General features: G+C 40.8%; 1 protein-coding gene across 9 annotated transcripts in view; it reads right to left on the bottom strand.

Annotated features, from left to right (window-relative positions):
- Positions 1-20314, bottom strand: part of SYNE2 (spectrin repeat containing nuclear envelope protein 2) — a 337188-nt gene that overhangs the window by 50953 nt on the left and 265921 nt on the right. For all 9 annotated transcript variants that reach the window (XM_027111459.1, XM_027111458.1, XM_027111452.1 and 6 more), the window contains 12 exons: positions 19525-19677; positions 17181-17351; positions 16571-16701; positions 13603-13807; positions 12225-12404; positions 11423-11551; positions 9166-9320; positions 8909-9053; positions 7879-7973; positions 6166-6400; positions 2901-3095; positions 372-497 (listed from right to left, as the gene is read on the bottom strand). In XM_027111459.1, coding sequence (XP_026967260.1) covers positions 372-497; positions 2901-3095; positions 6166-6400; positions 7879-7973; positions 8909-9053; positions 9166-9320; positions 11423-11551; positions 12225-12404; positions 13603-13807; positions 16571-16701; positions 17181-17351; positions 19525-19677 — 1920 coding nt within the window. The remainder of the gene's footprint in view (positions 1-371; positions 498-2900; positions 3096-6165; positions 6401-7878; positions 7974-8908; positions 9054-9165; positions 9321-11422; positions 11552-12224; positions 12405-13602; positions 13808-16570; positions 16702-17180; positions 17352-19524; positions 19678-20314) is intronic.

Genomic DNA, 20314 nt, shown 5'->3' with positions numbered 1-20314 from the left:
AATTCTTCAGTCATACTTTATTCTCATTTCAAAGACAAGGCCATTTGGTAAGGGAACAACTTTCAATGTAATCTCAGAGGCCACATCTTAAATTACCGAGGAGAAACAGAAAGAGGACCTGAAGGAGAAAACCCCCAAAATTCTAAGAAGAAGTTCTGCAAAATCTTCCTCATCTTCACACATGGATCTCAAAAAGCATTGATTCTAATTGCTTTAGTGACCAGGAAGGTGTATTAGAGAGAAGACAGGCAAAATATTTTCCAACTGGACACGAAGACTTAGTTTCACACAGACGTCGAAAGGCAAACACACATTTCAATGTCGCAGAACAGCTGAGTGATTATCTTGAACACTACTTCATATTTCAATACCTTAATCAGCTCTTTTTCTCGATGGAGCTCCTCATGAAGTTCTGGAAGAGGATCTTTACTCTGTGCCTTTAAAACTCGCAGCCTGTTTCTCAACTCCTTGATCTTCTTTTCACACTGGTCCCAGGTCTATTTGAAAACAGTATTAAAATTGGTAAGTACTTGGTTGTTTAAGAATGAAGTGTAGGAATAGGATAATTAGTTTAATCCATGTAATCGTTCTATTAAATGTGTTTTTGTAAATCACGCAGAAACCCAGTTCCTTGTCTTGAGCAGACTGTGGTCTAAAAGAGCATATGGGACAGCAGGATGGTTCGACGCCTCTCTGCAGCTTTACGTGTGGCTCATCTCAACCACTGCGTTGCCTTTGGCTTTGAAATATTTCTTCCTCCCCACATCTCTGACCTAGCTAACTTATTTCTATTTTAGTTTTGGAAAAGCTCACATTTAAAAGGCTACTAGAAGGATTAATTTTTAGCATTTCCAGCCTTGGGTATATGCTCTAATAGCACTGAAAAGCAAAAGCACTCAACCACCTTTCTTGTCTTCTTTTTTTTTGCGGTACACAGGCCTCTCACTGTTGTGGCCTCTCCCGTTGCGGAGCACAGGCTCCGGACGTGCAGGCTCAGCAGCCATGGCTCACGGGCCCAGCCGTTCCGCAGCATGTGGGATCCTCCCGGACCGGGGCACGAACCCACGTCCCCTGCATCGGCAGGCGGACTCTCAACCACTGCGGCACCAGGGAAGCCCTTGCCTTCTTTTTTAATGTCATCCCTCTGCTCTCTCCCTTTCCCCTTCTAGAAATAGCTTGGCTTTAGTGACGCTTTCACAGCCAAGTTTCACTCTCCATTTCTTACCACTGCTCTGACTGTCGCCTCCCGCTTGAAGTAATTTATAGTTTACAAAGCTTATCAACTTCATTATCTCACTGTAATCATAATAAGCTTAGGAGACAGACGCAAGTGTTACTATCACATTTAAAAGAGGAAAACTGAGGCTCAGAGAAAACCGACTGGTCCAAGGACATGCAGTTAGAAGTAGCTTAATCAAGAGTCGACCTAAGGCTACAGTTTCCCTGTGGATGCCTTTCTTTCATATCAGCTCTTTTCCTTAAACCTTATATTACTGAGCAAATAGTTGCCTGTTATTTTCAAGTACAGAGGGTTTAATCCATTAGGATAAATTTCTATTCCTGATATTACTAAAATTCCTCCTCCTGAAGTTACTAAAAATAGACAAACACAGACTCAAACACTACTCTATTCCTCAGTACTACTGACACAAATATTCTTGGGTTGGTCCAATCGTACGCTAACGCCTCACTGAAGGAGAGGCCACTTATCTCACAACATAAACTCTCTGGAACATAACCAAGGAGAAAGTGAAGGGAGAAACAAAACAAAACTATGAGTCCTTCTCTCTTCCACCGAACCTTTATTTGCATTTACCACCTTGCTTTGCAAACACGGCAGGTGCTCAGCAAATGTTTGCAAGTTAATGAATTTCACAGTGTATACGCCAAATAAAATTCAGATACTTTATTCACTGGAGCGATGTTCAGGCCCTAACTCAGCACATATTTATTCTGTATTCAGAAAAACATCTCTGACAAGCTTGGTTATCTGGTTTTGGTACCCACACAACAGATTAAAGAGTGGGCTACAAGGAGTAAGTATACTCCGAGAAATAAAAAGTAAAAATAGGGCTTCCCTGGTGGCGCAGTGGTTGGGAGTCCGCCTGCCGATGCAGGGGACACGGATTCGTGCCCTGGTCCGGGAAGATCCCACATGCCGCGGAGCGGATGGGCCCGTGAGCCATGGCCGCTGAGCCTGCGCGTCTGGAGCCTGTGCTCCGCAATGAGAGAGGCTGCAACAGTGAGAGGTCCGTGTAGCGCAAAAAAAAAAAAAAAAAAAAAAAAGTAAAAATAGCTTAAATTAAATAGAAAGAAAGACAAACAATAAAAACCACATAAGAACTCAAAAAGCATAGCAGTGCAGGGGCTAGGTTCAAAGCAGCTCAGAGTCCTTGAGAACAACTTGGGATATTTTAGCATAATAAAATATTAATGATTTTCCTAATAATCACTCAATAGAAAGCATTTTGGTTCTTAAAGGTATAATCATAAATTATTGGGAAATTCAGTTATATGGAAAAGTGTATTCTTTGAAGACAGCAGAAAGATGAAGTATCACTGTGTTTATTTTCATATACCATACCCAAAGGCAGACCATATGTGGAATGTTAGCTTTGGGTACTGAACTTCCATTGAACATGAATTAGTTTCCTGTTTCATAAAGGTAAATATAAAATAGTACCTCAAGTATTTAGATATTAACATTGAGCTTTTCCAGTGTTATATTATTATTTTACATTAAGTAACTACCATGATTTGTGGATTAGTAGGACTCAATGTCCCTTGGAAAACCCATAATATTGTGATTTCCTAAAATTATTCCCATCTTCATACAGCAAACAAAAATTCTATGTACTGCATTTGAATATCATGAACAGAAAAGTAAATGGTGAGTTTACCTCTGCAGTGCTCTGGAACTGTTTAATCATCTCTCCTAGTTGGAGTTTTGTGTCCTTCCAGTTGTCCTGAAGTTGACTGATTCTCTTCTCAATTGACTGTTTAGTTTCTAGGTGAGTTGTGTTCAGTAACTTGCCCCCAGCTTCCAAGGTTAGTGCATAGGTTGTCTGCCACCTCTGGAAATGAATTTCTTTATTCTTAAAAAAAAAAAAAAAAAGTAATTTGCTTAAGCCTCTGATGTGATCAAAATGTGACTCTCTGCCTGCATTTGTGTGTATTTCCTTCAGAGCTTCTCTTAAATGTTAAACTAGATATAAATTAGACAAATCTGGTTAAAACACACACACACATACATACACACTCATTCACCTCAAAGGCTAATATTTTTATTGAGTAGACAGCATACTACCAAATGATGTGTTCTTTTTTTTTTTTTTCGGTACGCGGGCCTCTCACTGTTGTGGCCTCTCCCGTTGAGGAGCACAGGCTCCGGACGCGCAGGCTCAGCGGCCATGGCTCACGGGCCCAGCTGCTCCATGGCATGTGGGATCTTCCCGGACCGGGGCACAAACCTGTGTCCCCTGCATCAGCAGGCAGACTCTCAACCACTGTGCCACCAGGGAAGCCCCAAATGATGTGTTCTTAAAATAATTTCCAAGGGTTGGTAAGAGATAGCTTTAAAAAATGCCATTTGGAGACCACATAGGCTTTTCCTTAAAAGGGACTGAAACTAGGTATTTATAATACAAAAATGAAGTAAAAACTTTATATTTCCAAAAGTATTTGGTTTCAGGAGAAAAAATTAAATAGCTTTTATTTCTGTTGTATATATGATTTCCTTTATTTTCAAATTTCTCAAGGGAGACATAATATGGGCATTTTCCAAAATGGAAGCTGATGTTAAAAAAAAAAATCAACAGAGCATTGATTTATAAAGATATTTCTGAGAATACTCAGGATAACCCAAATGCAAAGGAGAAACACACACAAGAAAAACTGCAATTCAAGGAACACACTGCCCCTCCACACTTGTCCTTCTAATATGCAGTACTGCTCAACACAGCCACTGTGATAGATGTCTGTTAGCCATTTCAAACTGAAGTCGTCAGAAGACCTGGTTCTCGTCCAGTCTCCCCTGACTTGGTCAACAGCACATTATTCACCAAGATGCTCAACCCCAAACCTAGAGTCATCTGGATTTAGATTTTTATTTACCTGCCACATCCAAACCATAAGCAAGTCTTGTAAACCCCACCTACAGACATACTCTTTTTATCTTCACTGTGATCACCCTTGTCTTATCCATCCTAAAAACTACCCAAGACCATTGAAATAGCCTAATGAGGGCTTCCCTGGTGGCGCAGTGGTTGGGAGTCCGCCTGCCGATGCAGGGGACATGGGTTCGTGCCCCGGTCCGGGAAGATCCCACATGCCGCGGAGCGGCTGGGCCCGTGAGCCATGGCCGCTGAGCCTGCGCTCCGCAACGGGAGAGGTCACAGCGGTGAGAGGCCCGCGTACCAAAAAAAAAAAAAAAAAAGAAATAGCCTAACGAGCTATGGCAGGCTGTATTTTTCACAAAATGGCCACAATATTACCAGCCCCACATGCTCTTCTAGAACCTTCCCTCTCCCCCCTTCTCTTGAACCCATGTGGGCATGCGTGATGGCCTTGATTAATAGAGGATGGTGGAAGTGGCTGACGTCTGAGGCCAGGTCTAGAAAGGCAATACAGCTTCTCTCTGGATCTATCTTTCTTGGGACATGCACCTTTGAAGCCATGAGCTGCCATGTAAGGAGTCTGGCTACCGAAAGCCTCCAAGTGGAGAGCCCACAGGGAACAAAGCCCAAGGAGCCCCAGCTGCTCCAGTTCCTGGCTGTCTGAGCCTTTCCAGCTCAAGTACTAGACATGAAAGTGAGGAAGCCTTCAGAGGAGTCCAGCCTCAGCCGTCATCTGACCGGAACTGCCTGAGAGCCCCCTGCAAGAGCCACCTAACAGCCCTGACAACCTCCAGAACTGTGAGAGAGAATAAGAAATGTTTGTTGTGATGCGGCAATAAAGAAGTAGTACACTGGCATTCCTGCTTCTTCTCAGACCCCCACTGACCCCCAAACCACCTTCCTCAGAGCAGCCAGACGACATTTAAAAAATACAAATCGTATCGAGCTGCTTCCTCTTCCAACTTCAATGGCTTCCAATTATCCAGACGGTCATCCCGCTACCTCACCTCCCTCCAGAATGCTCCTCCCTGACTGCCTATCGAGTCCATTTTCCATCCCTGCTGTCTCACTGGCTACACTCGTCACACGAGCCTTCTTTCTTCCTCTGCTTTGCTAAACTTGTTCCCATCTTGGGGACTCGGGAAAACTCTTCCCTCTGTCTGAAGGCTCTCCCCCCAGATCTTTGCACAGCTGGCTTCTTCTTGTTATTCGGGTTCCAGTTTAAATGTTGCCTCCCCAGAGATGATCCAGTCTAAAGCAGTCACCCAGCCTCTCCATCACCGGCCCTGTTTTAATGACCTACATATGCCATGTTGCAATCTGATATTTCCTTTAGTTTTTGATTTGTCTGATCTCCCCTACCAATCAGACAAATTAGTATTTTCTTGTTGGTTTACTGATTTGTCTGATTGCCCCCACGGGAGCAGAGGTCTTCTCTTGGTCCACACCGTATACCCAGCACTTAGAACATTGACCAGCAAAGACCAGATGCTCAGTTAATATGTGAAGCCTAGATAAATGAATGAGGCAAGCAAAGGATTTCAGAAGGGTGCTGTTTTGTTTAGCTGTCCCTCTACAGTGAAGTGTGGTTCGATAGCTCAGTGCAGCATGCCCTGGGAACTGCCAACTAATTATTCTAGTCCTGTGCTCATCAAGCAACTTTCTGATTGGAAACGTTGTTGCCTAAATGAATTCACCCTCCAAGAGGAAGCAGGAATCCCACTGTAAATTACTACTTTGTGGTAGTCATTTATACATTAGTCAGTGCTTTAAATGTCTGTCACCCCAAACTTCCCCACTCTACCTACCCATCTCCAGTCCGTCTCTACTCCCACAGCCCAAGAGAGCTTCACTATTTCTGGATGAATGGATAAGATTGGGTTTCTGACCCCACAAGGCTAAGGCTGAGTAGGGTCCCCATGACCAGCTGGCCTCCCCATCGCAGAAAGCACACTTGAACGTCACAGAAAACGCAAAACCTGAGGCGAACGACCATCTTCCAAATCAAGAGCACCCTGCAGTTCCCACACTGCTGCTGCGCATGTCCTACCTTCAGCTCATGGATCAGACTTCTTGTTTGGTGGAGGCTGTGGCAGTCCTGGCTCTTCACTGCAGACAGAAGGTGGCTGGTGTAGGCGAGCAGGCGGAGCAAGTCCCCCTCGGAGGTGGTGAAGTACTGCCACTGCCTCACCAGCTCGTCGATGTCACTCTTCCTCTGCCGAACGCCCTGGGCAGCACTCTGCCACCTCTCCTTCAGCCTCGTGAACTTCCAAACAAATTCCGGTCTTGGGAAAAATAGATGGTTAGAGAATTCTGACCTCAACATGTAGAACAAATAACTATCAACATGTAATAGGAACTTAGATTTGCTATATATGTGCACAATTTACACGGAAAAAAACTTCTTTAAATCTGAGCACCATTCAATGTAAACATGATGGGGAACTTGGGGCTGGGGCAGGGGCAGTGTGTGGGTTGGTGAAAGGTGTTTATCACAAGATAACTGCACATGGCCTAGTATTTTCCTGGCATGTGTGACAACCACTGCCTTAAACAAACTTAAGCTGTTTTTTTTTTGTTTTTTTTTTTTTTTTGCGGTTCGCGGGCCTCTCACTGTTGTGGCCTCTCCCATTGCGGAGCACAGGCTCCGGACGCGCAGGCTCAGTGGCCATGGCTCACGGGCCCAGCCGCTCCGCGGCATGTGGGATCTTCCCGGACCGGGGCACGAACCCATGTCCCCTGCATCAGCAGGCGGACTCTCAACCACTGCGCCACCAGAGTAGCCCCTTAAGCTGTTTTAACACAGATTATGCCAAGTGCTTTATGGAAAACTAAACATGGGATCAATGAGAAACAGATGAACAGGTAGGTCCCTTGTAATGTTATCGATTACTTGAGGGTTGTATGCTACATAATTTCAGCAATAAAGAACATGCTTTCTGCAACTACTCAACTATTTATTTCCCAGATAGACAATGTCCTTCACATGATAAATAAGGCCTTTTATTTATTATGGGAAAAGTCATGCTTTGCTGTACTGATCAGATCAAAACTAGTTCATCATCCTGAAATTGGCTTGGATTTTATTACTTCAGAGCTAGGAAAAATGGGTTTTATATTTCTTAGTTATGTTGAAAGAGGATTCAGAGGTATATGGGTGATGATGGGGAGGAAAATAATGCCTATGGAGACATTTGGAGAGGTCATTTAAGGCCAGGCCCCCTCGGGCTCTGTCGGCAATTTCAGCAGCTATGCAAGCAGGTACAGTTACTGTCACCAGGCTGCCTAAGGGGCTCTGCTCAGCCTGACTGGAACTCCCTGGAGACCCCAACCTCATGTACACAGCATAGAAAGAAGTCTCTTCTTTCACAACTGTGACATAGCTATCTACTGGGAACAGCAGCACTTTGAAATTTATTTCTTAAATAGCAAAACATCATGAGGCTGAAGGCAGAGAGGAAAACACAGTTTAGAAAAATCCTTTGGGGTAAAAACTTAGATAATGGTACTAGGTGGATGGGTGCTTGCAAAGCATCTGGTCTGCTAAGCCCACCCATCTACCATAGGGAAAAGGGCCCCTGATGTTTTTATGGCCATGAAGCAAGACTCCATCCTAATATAAAGTCAGAAGACTGGCCCCATGGTGGTCTACCGATGACATGGTCGCAGGCACTGATGTAGTCAAGATTCACATGGTGGAAGGCCCACCAGGCTGCATTGCCTTCCACGTGCCCACAACCATTACGAGTCCCAAAGAGCTTACCTCTTCTCTATTTCTGCTGTGTCCAGGAGTTGTAAGCACTGGGTGACGTAAGAGTCAGCAATTGTCTGGTTTATAGAAACTTCAGCTTCTAACATCTGTATATGAATTAAAATATGGGAATTGTTTTTGTGAATTTCCTAATAAAATCTAAGCTCACAGAGGATATGTGAGGTGATTAATTTTCAAAAGATTTGAGGCTAACTGCAAAAAATGCTTAATCATCACAACAGTACCTATGAATATAATTAGAAGCAAATAGGTCTAATAATAACTACACCTAAGGCCCATTATTGGGCTTTTTCTACTTGTTAGGCACTGAGTAAAACATGCATTGTCTCACTTATTCCTCAACCTTACGACTTAAGTAAATACTATCAGACTCATTTGAAGAGGAGGAAACTAAGATGTTCAGTAACTTATCAAAGTCACCCAGCTTTGCCTGGACAGATTTCATTTTCAGTGGATGATCTTAATGTAACAATGCAGACTTAAATCAGTTACACTAAAAAGTTACAACGCACTAATCATGCACGTTTTGGAAATGCAGGGTCTGCCTATAACCACCAGGAGCACTCTCAAATACACGTCAGCATCAGCATGGGGAAACTCCTCTGTGAAATTATTAATGCTACAATTATAGTTATACCGGGCGCTTCAATACTTTACAAAACTATTCAGTGAAAATGCAAAGATGACTTGAAGTATTTTAACATGCTCTTGGTAAAGTGGTACTGTGTTCGCATTATGCAAAAGCAACGTTGTGCTAGAAGCTTCCACCTACTGTAGAAAATCTAGGAGTTCTGTCATTAATAAAATAGAGCAGCAAAACAAAATTTTGAAATTTACGAAATGTGTGAGAACTTTACAAATGATCAACCAACAACTGAATTTGCTCAAAGACATATATTCTGTGTTTAGGGGTTGAGGATTGATAGGTACTCTCTGTATTTTATTTTATTTAATCTCTCTTCCCCTGAGTCCTGCCCCAGGCTGAGGGGTCCAAGGTGGCAGAGAGCACAGGTTTATTTACCTCATACGTTTTCTGCTGTTCCAGGAGAGCAGGGAGGCTGTCAGCAATGTTCACCTTGAGCATCTCTTCTATCTTCTCCAAAAGCTGGACCCACTTTTCACAGCAATAAAGAAACTTTTGATTCAATCCAATCCCCTGAAGTTCACTACGAAGGTTTAAAAACAAACAAAACAGAGCCATATAACAATGACATTACTGGGCTCAACTGTTAATTTTGCCTTAATTGAAACAGAATGGGAGAGCTGGGCTGTTCTGACCTGTAGCGTTCCAGTGCTGTCGCCGTGGCCCGAATCCACTGCCGGTTCACATTTTGTAATGTCTTGACAGCTACGTCACTAAGTGGGAGCTTGAGGCTTACTTCATTCAAATGCTCAATATCAGGTGACTGGGCTGTCAGTGCCAGCACATGATTCTGTGAAAAAGAAATTAAATTCCAGATTTTTGGATGCCAATAAGATATCTGGATTATGAAAAGGCTTCAGAAATCCTACAGACCTTCCTTATCTCAAAGAAGAGGGAAAACTGGGGCCTAAATAGGTAAACGACTTGCCCACAGTCAAATAGCTAGTTAGTATCAGAATCGGACCTGAACCCAGATCTCTCAATCCTGCTTTTTTCTAGAACAAGCTGCACACATGGCCAGAACTGAAATAGCCCAGGAAATAGAAAGTGATCTCAGATTTTTGTCTTTGAAGAAGATGGAAAAGAGCTTTCTTTTTTAAAGGACCCATTCTGGACCTTCAAGTCCCATTTAGTCTGCCAACAACTTGACCTTCAACAGAACATGCAGTTTATTTACAAAGTAAATGAAAATTCAATCCTTAAAATAACCCTAGCAAAGCGTGGTAGTTACACATCAATATTATGGTGAAATCACAGGAAAGCAAACTCACCAAAATTTTATCTTTAAGACAATATTCCAGGGACAGCCTCTAGGACAACAATATATTAAGCAAACATCCTTCATCATATCCATGTTCTCACTACAGAACTCTGCCACAATAGTCTAGGTCAGGGTCAACAAACTTTTACTGTCAAGGGCGAGATCATAAATATTTTAGCCTTTTATGACCCATATGATCTCTGTTGCAAATATTCAACTCTGCCCTTGTAGCATGAAAACTCCCATAGACAGTACGTAAATGGTGGAAGGGCATGGCTGTGCCAGTAACACCTTATTTACAAACCAGGTGAGGGGCTGCATTTAGACCATGTGCCATAGTTTGCTGACTCTTAATCTAGGTTATGAATATTGGTCCTTAGGAAGATCCAGAATTCTTTCATTCTTCCATTCATCTATGTTAACTATACTAAACTTACTAAGGTAATAAAGAAGGAAAAAATTATACCATTAATTTAATAGGGCATTTTACTTTTTGATCTTCAACTAACCAGAAAAATTCAATTCACCCCAATAGCCAGCTGCTAGATTATTTTAGTTCACTGAAGCTAACTAGTAAAGACTTCAAGATTTAAAAGTCTACTAAAATTACTGAGGCATATTACTAAAATAGATCTCATGACCCAGCAATTCCACTCCTGGGTATATATTCAAAAACAACCAAAAATACTAATTTGAAAAGATATATGCAACCCAATGTTCGTAGCAGCATTATTTACAACTGTCAAGATATGGAAGCAACGTAAGTGTCCATTGACAGATGAATGGATAAAGAAGATGTGGTACATATATACAACGGAATATTACTCAGCCATAAAAAAGAACAAAGTTTTGCCACTTGCAGCAATATGGATGGATTTGGAGGGCATCATGCTAAGTGAAATAAGTCAGACAGAGAAAAACAAATACTATATGATATCACTTATATGTGGAATCTAAAAAATACAACAAACTAGTGAATATAATGAAAAAGAAGTAGACTCACAGATGAAGAGAAAAAACTAGTTGTTACCAGTCGGGGGGGCAATACAGGAGTGGGGGAGTAGGAGGTACAAACTATTGGGTATAAGATAGGCTCAAGGATGTATTGTACAACATGAGGAATATAGCCAATATTTTGTAATAACTGTAAATGGAAAGTAACCTTTAAAATGTATAAAAATTAAAAAATTGAAAAAGAGAAATAATCGACAAATAAATTGTATATATTTAAAGTGTATGGGACTTCCCTGGTGGTCCAGTGGTTAAGACTCCGTGCTCCCAATGCAGGGGCCCTGGGTTTGATCACTGGTCAGGGAACTAAACCCTGCATGCCACAACTAAGAGCCCGCATGCTGCAACTAAAAATCCTGTGTGCCACAACTAAGACCTGCCACAGCCAAATGAATAAAATAAATAAATAAATAAATATTAAAAAAAGCAAAAAAAAAAGTGTAAAAAAAAGATCCCTATGTTGTCATACTTTTCTAGATCTTAGGGAAAACAGGTCAAGAATGAATGGCATATCAATGACTGTGCTCAAGAGTTCAGATGCACATAGATGACAGTAATTCACTTATTTTTTTATTCTATGGTAAACCTGACCCCTTAGGAATGACAAATATTGGCAATACCAGGAATAAGTCAGGATTTTCTTCTTTTTCTTGCTGGTAGAGTTTATCCAAATTCTCTTCTTCATGCGTAATGAGACCTTTTAAAGAGTCCAACTGGTCCCCAAAATCCTTGAACTGTGACAGAACAAACTAGAACAAGAGAAGTTTTCATTAGAAACAATTTTCATGTGCATCTATAACAGAATCAAGTGCAGCCTTGTGATAAAAGTCCAAGCTGTTTTCAGCCCTAACCAGTTCATTATCTTGAATCCAGAACACTCCTGATACGCACTTTGTGCCTTTGGCAAAGTATGAAGCCTTCACAGGGATGGAAAGATCAGTTGCTTGACAGGGGCACCTAGAGGAATCCTGCTAGCTAAATATTTTTTCCCCGCTGTGTGATATTGGAGCCCCATGGCCTTCTATTCAGCTTTTTGATAATTCATGCACTAAAGGCTTTTCAAAAAGTGAATAAAATACATAACGAATGGTCGTGCTTTAAGCAGCTACTCTATGACTCAATTACCCAACTTGGAAATTCAAATAACTATGAGATCTGAACAGTGCATGAAATATATCACTTTAACATGTTCAATAAAGAAGAAATGTATGCTTAAGATCTGCCCATTGCCCATGTGATTGAAGAATCACATGACTGAAGAATCATGTCAAATGGTAGATATGTTTCGGACATCTTTATTCTGTGGTTTCCCTAAGGTGCAGCCCACAAAGCACTAATAACTATCACTTCGCAAGATATAAGGAATTGAAGGGAGTGTGAAAATGTCCAGGACTTCAAGTTGAATAGAAAACTAAGATGGACCTTAAATTCATTTGTTTTCATAAGCAGCATCTTTTCCAAGTAGGAAGCCCTCTGGAGGGAGTGCATTTGACCAGAGAGGAGCACGTGGGTGTTGGGCTCTGCAGGCTGTGGGAGTCGATCCAGGAGAGTGGAATCTTGGAGAAAGGCTTCTTTTGTCTTCTGCACATCATGCTGCAGCTCCTGGAGAAGAAAAAAGTGATTGCAAAACATTTCCTCCTCCTTTCCAAACAAAAATCCCCAACTCATGCCACTCCATCAACTTCTAGGAGAATTTCTGCCCTGAAATAGTGAGTGTGGCTTTTTGTTACTGTTTATTTTAAAGAGATAAAAAAGCTAAGCCTTCTTTATATGATATCACTGGTGCTGTTCTGAAATTTGTCAGTTCAGAGCTAAAAGTAACCATGGATAAATAGAGTTGGGGCTTCTAGTTTACAGAAACTGGAGATGACTTGGGTACAGTCTTATGTTTTATATTTCTAGTCAGTGAACACTTTAAGGATCTGCTTCAATGCATTTTAAGAATCAATCCAACCCCGTCCTCTGCCTGACACTTTGTGACATAAATGGATCCATTTGCAGAGAGCATAGAATTTCATTGACCAAGACGATTTTAGGGCTGCTCCAGAAATATTGCAACTGTGTGAAATTTCTGTTTTTGTTGTTTTTCAAATGCCAACAGATTAGATAGAAGTTGTTCAGAAATATGGTTCATATCTGTTGGATTCTTGTCTCTAATTTAATTGGTTAATACTTCTTTATTTGACCTATAGTATTAAAAGATACAAAATGTACCTGGCCACCTAGTTTAAAACTAGAAAGTATTTGCTTTCTAGGCATTCATTAACATAATAGAATAAAACCACAGAGGAAAGTACACAACTCTTAAATAATAGTCTAAAAATCATTATATCCACAGAAAAGCCTTATTAACATGGTGGTGAATCTAAATGATTACTCATTTAGATTAGATAATTATTTAGATTATTTAGATAATTATTCATGATTATTTCTAAATCAAGAGATTCAACATCTACTATTCTTAGATGACCACATTCAGCTGATATATTTCTGCTTTTATTGGAGACTTTGTATGAAGCTTTGGCTTTAGAGATGTTCCTGCTAGAGTGAAAGGGGAGATTTGGAAGGAGGTGGTGTCAGGTGCCCCTGACCCAGCTACCTGCTGTGTGGCCCTCACCTCTGAGCCACCACCTGGCTCTCCCAACCCCACACGTCCCTGTCTTGCCTGTGTCCTACACGGTCTGCTCACACACCTGTCCTGACCCACTCCTCCCTCCCTGTGGTCTGTCTAGTCCCTGGGTCATGGCCCTGTCTGTCAGGCTGTCTTGGCCTTGGTTTTCCCAATGGGCTTAACGCCTACCTTTACGTCCCGCAGGGCTGGGGGCAGGATCTCTGCCAGGTTGTTTCCAGATGTGTTGATGTTTGCGAGCTGTTGGTACTTTGCTTCCTGCTGCTCCAGTCTTGCTGCAGCTTCAGCGTGAGCACTGTTATATGCCTTCCAGAGCTGTAGCGGGCTCTGGGCCCTCTGCAACTGGTCTGCAATGTCTTGGTTTACCTGCGTCCACCTGTCAGGGCAACATGAACAACAGGAACCCCATCCATCCTTTCCTTTGCAGCAAAAGCACAGCGCCCACACTCTACCCATAAGTTAAGAGCAGATAAATTAAGACGACGTGTTCATGTCTTTTCGAAATTAATGCCATCATTAATATATAAACAGAATTCCAAATTAGGATACTTCATTGACTTTATAATTCTCAACAAAACCCGCAAAATTTGTGACTGGCAGGAAACACCTATTGTATGATGAATGTCTCTTAGGCAAAGGTGAAGAAAGTACTGAACTCTTTGCCTGATGAAACTTCCTCCACATGGGAGGGCCTCCTATCTTATAGAGGGAGTCTTTAAGTAGGCCTTATTTAAATTGTGTTTATGTCAAATTTATTTTCTAATTACAAAAGCAACATGTTCCTTATATGAAAGTAGAAATAAAAAACAATATATTTTCCTACTTCTCAGCAAAGGGTATTTATTTCCTATGATGTTCTAAATTTGCTAATGTTTTGTAGAAATACGGGATGGTGTAGGACTAATTTCTTTGTGGATTGAGAGAAGAAAATGGCAGATCTTACCTGGTACTTGATAATATTTCATTTGTTCTTTAGAGAAAAGTTAATTCCTGTGTATTCTCTTTCTACTTAGGCCAATTTGCATCAGAAAGTTACTCACTTGGTAAAACTGATCTTAGTCACATGAGAAGAGAAAACTGCGTAGCCCTCAAAGGATGCTAGCACACAATCTATGAGGGAAGGCAGCAGCAGAGTACCCAGGCCCCAGATTTACATAGCTGGTCTCCATGGGGGGGGAGTGCCAGGCTAAAAATCAACTCTGGAGTCCAGGCGAACTTAACTAGAGCTGTTGATGAAACCCAGTTAGAGACCTCGGTTTTAGAGTAGATACCACCAAGTTATGAACAATTGCAAATATTAAAAGTCTTTTTGCATCCATGAAAATCAGCTAATTTTGTGGTGCTGGCAGATTCATTGGTTGTATGATTTGTTTTTTGGATTCTCATTTATATGCACTGTTAAACTGCTACAAAAACTAAAAATCGTAATAATAAGAAAAATAAGTTATTTTCTGTAATACATTTTTCATTCTATTAAAATTGAAAAAAGTAGAAATTAAAAATTTTTGTTTTTATTCCATACTATGGACTGTAATATCTTGCCTTTCTTTCCCATTTAACTTAAAAAAATTTTTCCCATGGGAAAAAAAAAAATTTTCCCATTAATAAAAAATAAGTAAGCCTAAGTTTAAATGGCTGTACATAATGGTCTATAAATGGTCTTTTTTTGTTTAATTACCAAATTCCAGCTTAGTATGGATACTGGAATAATTTTCAATTTCTGCTTGCAAAAATAATGCTCAGATAAACTTTGTTCAAAGGATTTTTTCTGTATTTCAAGATATTGGTCTTAAATTAGACTTCTTAGAGAATTATTGGGTCAAAGAATATAAATATGTAAATATTTTTAAGGTTATGGGTATATGTTCAAACTGCTTTCTGAAAGCATTATAATATTTACATTCTCACCCAAAACACATGAGAATGCTTGTTTCACAATATCCTCAACCCCACTGAGTGGGCGAAAAAGGTGACAAATGGCATAATTGCTTTACTTCTTTGTATTTCACAAATCTTCTCAGAACCACCTGTTTTTAAACAAGATTTTCCCCAATTATAAATACAACATATGCTCACAACCCCCCACAAAACATGTGTGTTTAAATCTATCCATACCTATATTGAGATTGTCTACCCATCTACCTACCTACCTACCTACCTGTCTATAAAGAGAAAGTAAAAAAATACACCTGACATCTCATTAATCTAGAGATATCTACTGTTGGCATTTTGGTGCTATTTTCTTCAGTCGTTTTCAATATGCCTTCTGATATATTCTTGTGCCAACAACTGAATGTGTATGTGCACTGGTGACAACTGAATCCCTTTAATAGCAACCTGAACCACCATATGTTTTGAGGGAGGCCCCCATTACTGTATGTGAAATTAGATACGTGTCTGTGTTTCTCTTTACCCTCCCTCCTCCCCCTCTTCCACTAAGGACTGGATCTAGGGCTGAGGACACCACTGCAGGGTACATAAATGTGGTGTCCCTTGTTCAACATATATTCAAAATTGGTTTATAGGAGAGGTTGAATCTGCAGGAAGGAAGGGTGGAGAAGGCCACTGAGGGTAGCTTAATCTCTTCACCACTGTCTGGAACAAATCAGCTTTGGGCCAACTTTCATATCCCATCCAGCTATATAAAAGCCTCACAATCAACCAGGGCCACACTCCTTAGAAGGAGTTTTCTATCATAAGTAGTTCATCAAAGAATTCCTCCCAACCTCACAAATATCTCCTGAGATGTATTCTAACATCCCCTTACTTCCACCTTATAATGTTTCCAGTGAGACAGACTGCCCATCTGGCCACCCCTTAGCCTGTTTCTGCCTGTTGGTTGTGGTGCCCTTGAGGATCGCATTGGGCATTTAGCCCACTGAACGTGGCTACACTGGGGCTGTACTTAGGACATTTCTAGACTGATTATACCAAACACTTGTACAAGGCAAGTAATAGCCTTCACAACGTCAAATCTTACGTGAACAAGATCCTTCCAAGCAGGAGAGACCAGAATAGTATGAAACCAGTTATCTCAGATGATTAAGAAGGCTTTACCCAGCCTACGTCCCTTCATTTGTCACACGTCATTAAGATAAAAATATCTGCTCTACCATTCAAATTGCATCTTAAAGTGTACCTTGTGTGAGTATTTTGGCATTTCTCTTGAATTATTTCAGCAACTGAGGGGCAGTAATCTTTGAGTTTTCCAATAACCTCCTGGAGTTTCTTCCAACTCCCTTCACTGCTCTCAGCTTCATCTTGAAGAGTCTAGGAGGACAGAGCAGGAATGTCAGTTGCAAAACAGCCTGGCCTCGTCCAAAGAAGGCAGCAGCTGGTCAACACTTGCTGCTATACCACAATAATGTTAACACTCAAACTTTAATAGGACAGGGATAAATTACCAGAAATGTGAAGAAGAAAACTGAGAAGGCATTCTTTCATGGGGCTAGCACTTGAAATAGCATACTTAAAAAAAAAAAAACACCCCAAACCCAAACCTTTAAATTGTGAAATAATATGGACATGAAAGATGAAGAAAAATTCACAGTATACTTGTACCAAGTTTCACTCATTTGGTTCATGTCATTCATTTTGAAATTTCAAGTTATACTTTTGATGCTGCTGTTTAAAATACTGTTTCGTGTTTCTCTGTGGAGAACATAATAGTAATTGTGTTCGTTTCTGTGCTTCCTTCCATTGGAGATTTTCTGCCAATAATGCATTGTGCCAAGATCTGGTTAATATACCTGAAGGTTCTGCACCTGGCACCTCAAGGCCTCTAATGATAAAACCACAGGTTTGCTGTGTTCCATGCAGTACCAGAATCGGATCGTCATCATATTCACTTCATCATAGAGTTTATCATAAGTCTTCCACTCCTGTAAAACAGACTGCATGGAGGTCTTGAGCTCACTGACCTATACAAAAAGTAGAAACATATTTAGGAAATCATCGACAAGAGGCTCTCTCATCTTTTTTGTTTCCCCCTCCTAAGGACTCTACCACCGTATCCAATTTTGGCATTTTAATTTGAGAGTGGAGCTTCAGTGATTCACTGAAGGTGAGAAGGGTGGGTCAATGAACAAGAAATATCAAAGAAGGCTACGTTTTAGAGTAGCTGAATGGAAAAGAGCCCTGAGACCAGAGCCCCCAGCACAGAGAGTTCAGCCTACAGACGGACAGCCCAGGGAAAAAACACTGATTGAGGAATCAGAATCTCAGAATATACATTTCAGGGACACCCTATTAGCTTTCTGACCTTGGGCAAGTTATTTAATCCTTGAGTCTATTTCTTCCTCCACAAAACAGATATAATAAATGAAAACATAAAGAAAATAGTGTCTGTGAAAATGCTCTGAAAACTGTAAAGCATTATAAATGTAAACTGTCAACCTGTGTTACCCGGCACTTAAGTCTGGTTACTACTGGAGAGCAAGCAAAACTTGGAGAGCATCATGCTTGGCCAAAATGATGGGCAAGTGCAAAGCAGGAGGAAATGCAATGGTGGCCATATTTTATTCTTTAATGTGTTTTGATAACTATGAAAGGTTGAAAATTGAAGCATTTAAATGATCTCTGACACAATCGAGAATATACAAGTATATAAATCTTTATGTATTATGTAAAGAACACTTATATCTCAACAATAAAAAGACAACCAAACTCAAAAATGGACAAAGGATTGAACAGCCATCTCTCTAAAGAATATATACAAATGGCCAATAAGCATATGAAAAGACACTCAACATCCACGGTCATTAGAGAAATAGAAATCAAAACCATGAGATACCCCTTCACATCCACCAGGATGGCTATAATCAAAGTTGGATAATAACTAGTACCGGCGAGACTATGGAAAAATGGGAATGCTCATACACTGCTGATGGAAGTGCAAAGTGGTGCAGCTTCTGTAGAAAAGTTTGGCAGTCCCTCAAGAAGTTAAATACTGTATAGAGTTACCATATGACCCACTAATTCTACTCTTAGGTATATGCCCAAGAGAACTGAAAGCATATGTTCACAAAAAAACCTATACACACACATTCTCAGCAGTGTAGGAGGGTTTTAATGTCTCCATATCCTTGTCAACACTTGTTACTGTCTGTCTTTTTATTGCAGCTATCCTCCTGCAGCCTGTGAGCATCTTGAGGGTAAGAACCATTTATTTTCTTATCATTGCACCCTTGGCAGTGAGCACAGTGCCTCACAAAAGATATGTTAACAAATGACTCACACAGATATATATGTTAAGCTCACCCCTACTTTTCTGCCTGAGTCCTGGGGGAAGAATGAGGCTGAGGGTCACCTATGGATTTCATTTACATGGGTTATTCCCAATTCTCCCTTGGAACAAATGGTTGAATGTAGATTTTAGTAGATGACAAATAATCCACAATAAAGACTCTCTGGGAAACATGGACACACCTATAATAGGTTAGTATTTACAATTTCTCCCTCCATTTGTGGGGAAATGTCAAAGTTGCAGTGTCTGAGGATGCCTGCCCTTTGTCTTTTGGTGTTCTTCCTCCCAGAAGGGGTAAATGCAGACTTTGACATGCCTTTCATACAATTACCAGACGTCTTCCACAGTCTTCTATGCTTTCTCCTCACCACATGCTGTTTCTCCCCACCTCTGGAGTTTTCCCTAGGCTGACCATGCTTCTAGCTTAATAGAGGCTACATGCGATAGGATCACGCCCTCCCTGAGGCATCTCCCTGGGTGTGGGGAATCTGAGCTGCTTCTTCATAACTGCTCCTGTATATCTGGCCAAGAAACAACGCCAGATGCTCTGCTGGGTTTGGGGTTGGGGGTGGAGACATTTTTGTGTGTGTGAGTACATTAGACAAAACAAAGATAACCAGGTGGACTTCTAGCTTGCCAAGGATGTGGGAATTTGGTGACTTTGCCTCTGAGTATCCAGTGACGGAAAAAAATGAGAGATCTGAAATGTTTTTCTCTACTTCACCTCAGTAGTTTACACAGCAACTTTTCAGTTTTTGGTATGGAGCGAGTGTCCATTATCAAACAAGAAATAAGGTAAAAGAAGGATACGTGGAGAGAAATAGTACGCTGTAAATGAATTCTAGTACCTGGTTGATAACACTGTTTTTCTTTTGAAATAACTCATCAATTCTAGATGCTGTATCTTCCAGCAATGGCATTGTCCCACTCTCTGAAGTCAGGTAACTTTGTCTCAATTCATCCAATGCTTTGGATTTAACTGCAAGTTGATTTTCTATATCCTGGAAGGGCAAGAGGAAAAGGTTTTCATATGCACAATATTACAAAACAATTAATAAGGGGTAAGAGGTAGGAGTCTGCACTTTTCAAGTAATAATGCCAATAGAGTATATAATTTAATAACATTACACAGAAGACATTTTAATCATATCACACTCTCAATTCAATTTTTACAGTGAAATTTTGTAATATGAATTTACAATATTACAATATGAGGTTTTACAATACTTTCCATTATTACATGGCTCTAGATTTTAGAAGCGTCTAGGTAGCAAGTCCTTATCATCATGGTATAGTAGAAAGAGTCTAGGAGATATAGTTTCCATTCCACGTCTGCCCTGTACTGGCTGTTGGACCAAGCGTTAAGTCATCAAACTGCCAAGTCTGCATTTTCCCATCTGGAAAATAGTGATGACATCCCAGGCCTGAGTAACTTAGCACTCAGGTGAAAGCAGGGCGGCCGGCTGGGGGTGCTAGAGCACTGAGCTTCCAGTCAGGAGGTGGCTGTAAACACTCTAAAATGGAAATGGCTAGTGGGTAGTTAGAAACAGGATACGACCATCTGAAAAGATCTCTTATGGAGGTGTTGCTGCCCATATACTATATCCAGTATCATTCTGTAACCTTCTAAGTAGAACA

Source organism: Aethalodelphis obliquidens, unplaced genomic scaffold (genome assembly GCF_003676395.1).
Source record: "Aethalodelphis obliquidens isolate GAN/ISIS:26980383/991018 unplaced genomic scaffold, ASM367639v1 scaffold10, whole genome shotgun sequence".
Classification (NCBI taxonomy): Eukaryota; Metazoa; Chordata; class Mammalia; order Artiodactyla; family Delphinidae; genus Aethalodelphis; species Aethalodelphis obliquidens.
The sequence above is the reverse complement of the archived record's forward strand: the minus strand, read 5'-3'. Positions and strand labels throughout refer to the sequence as shown.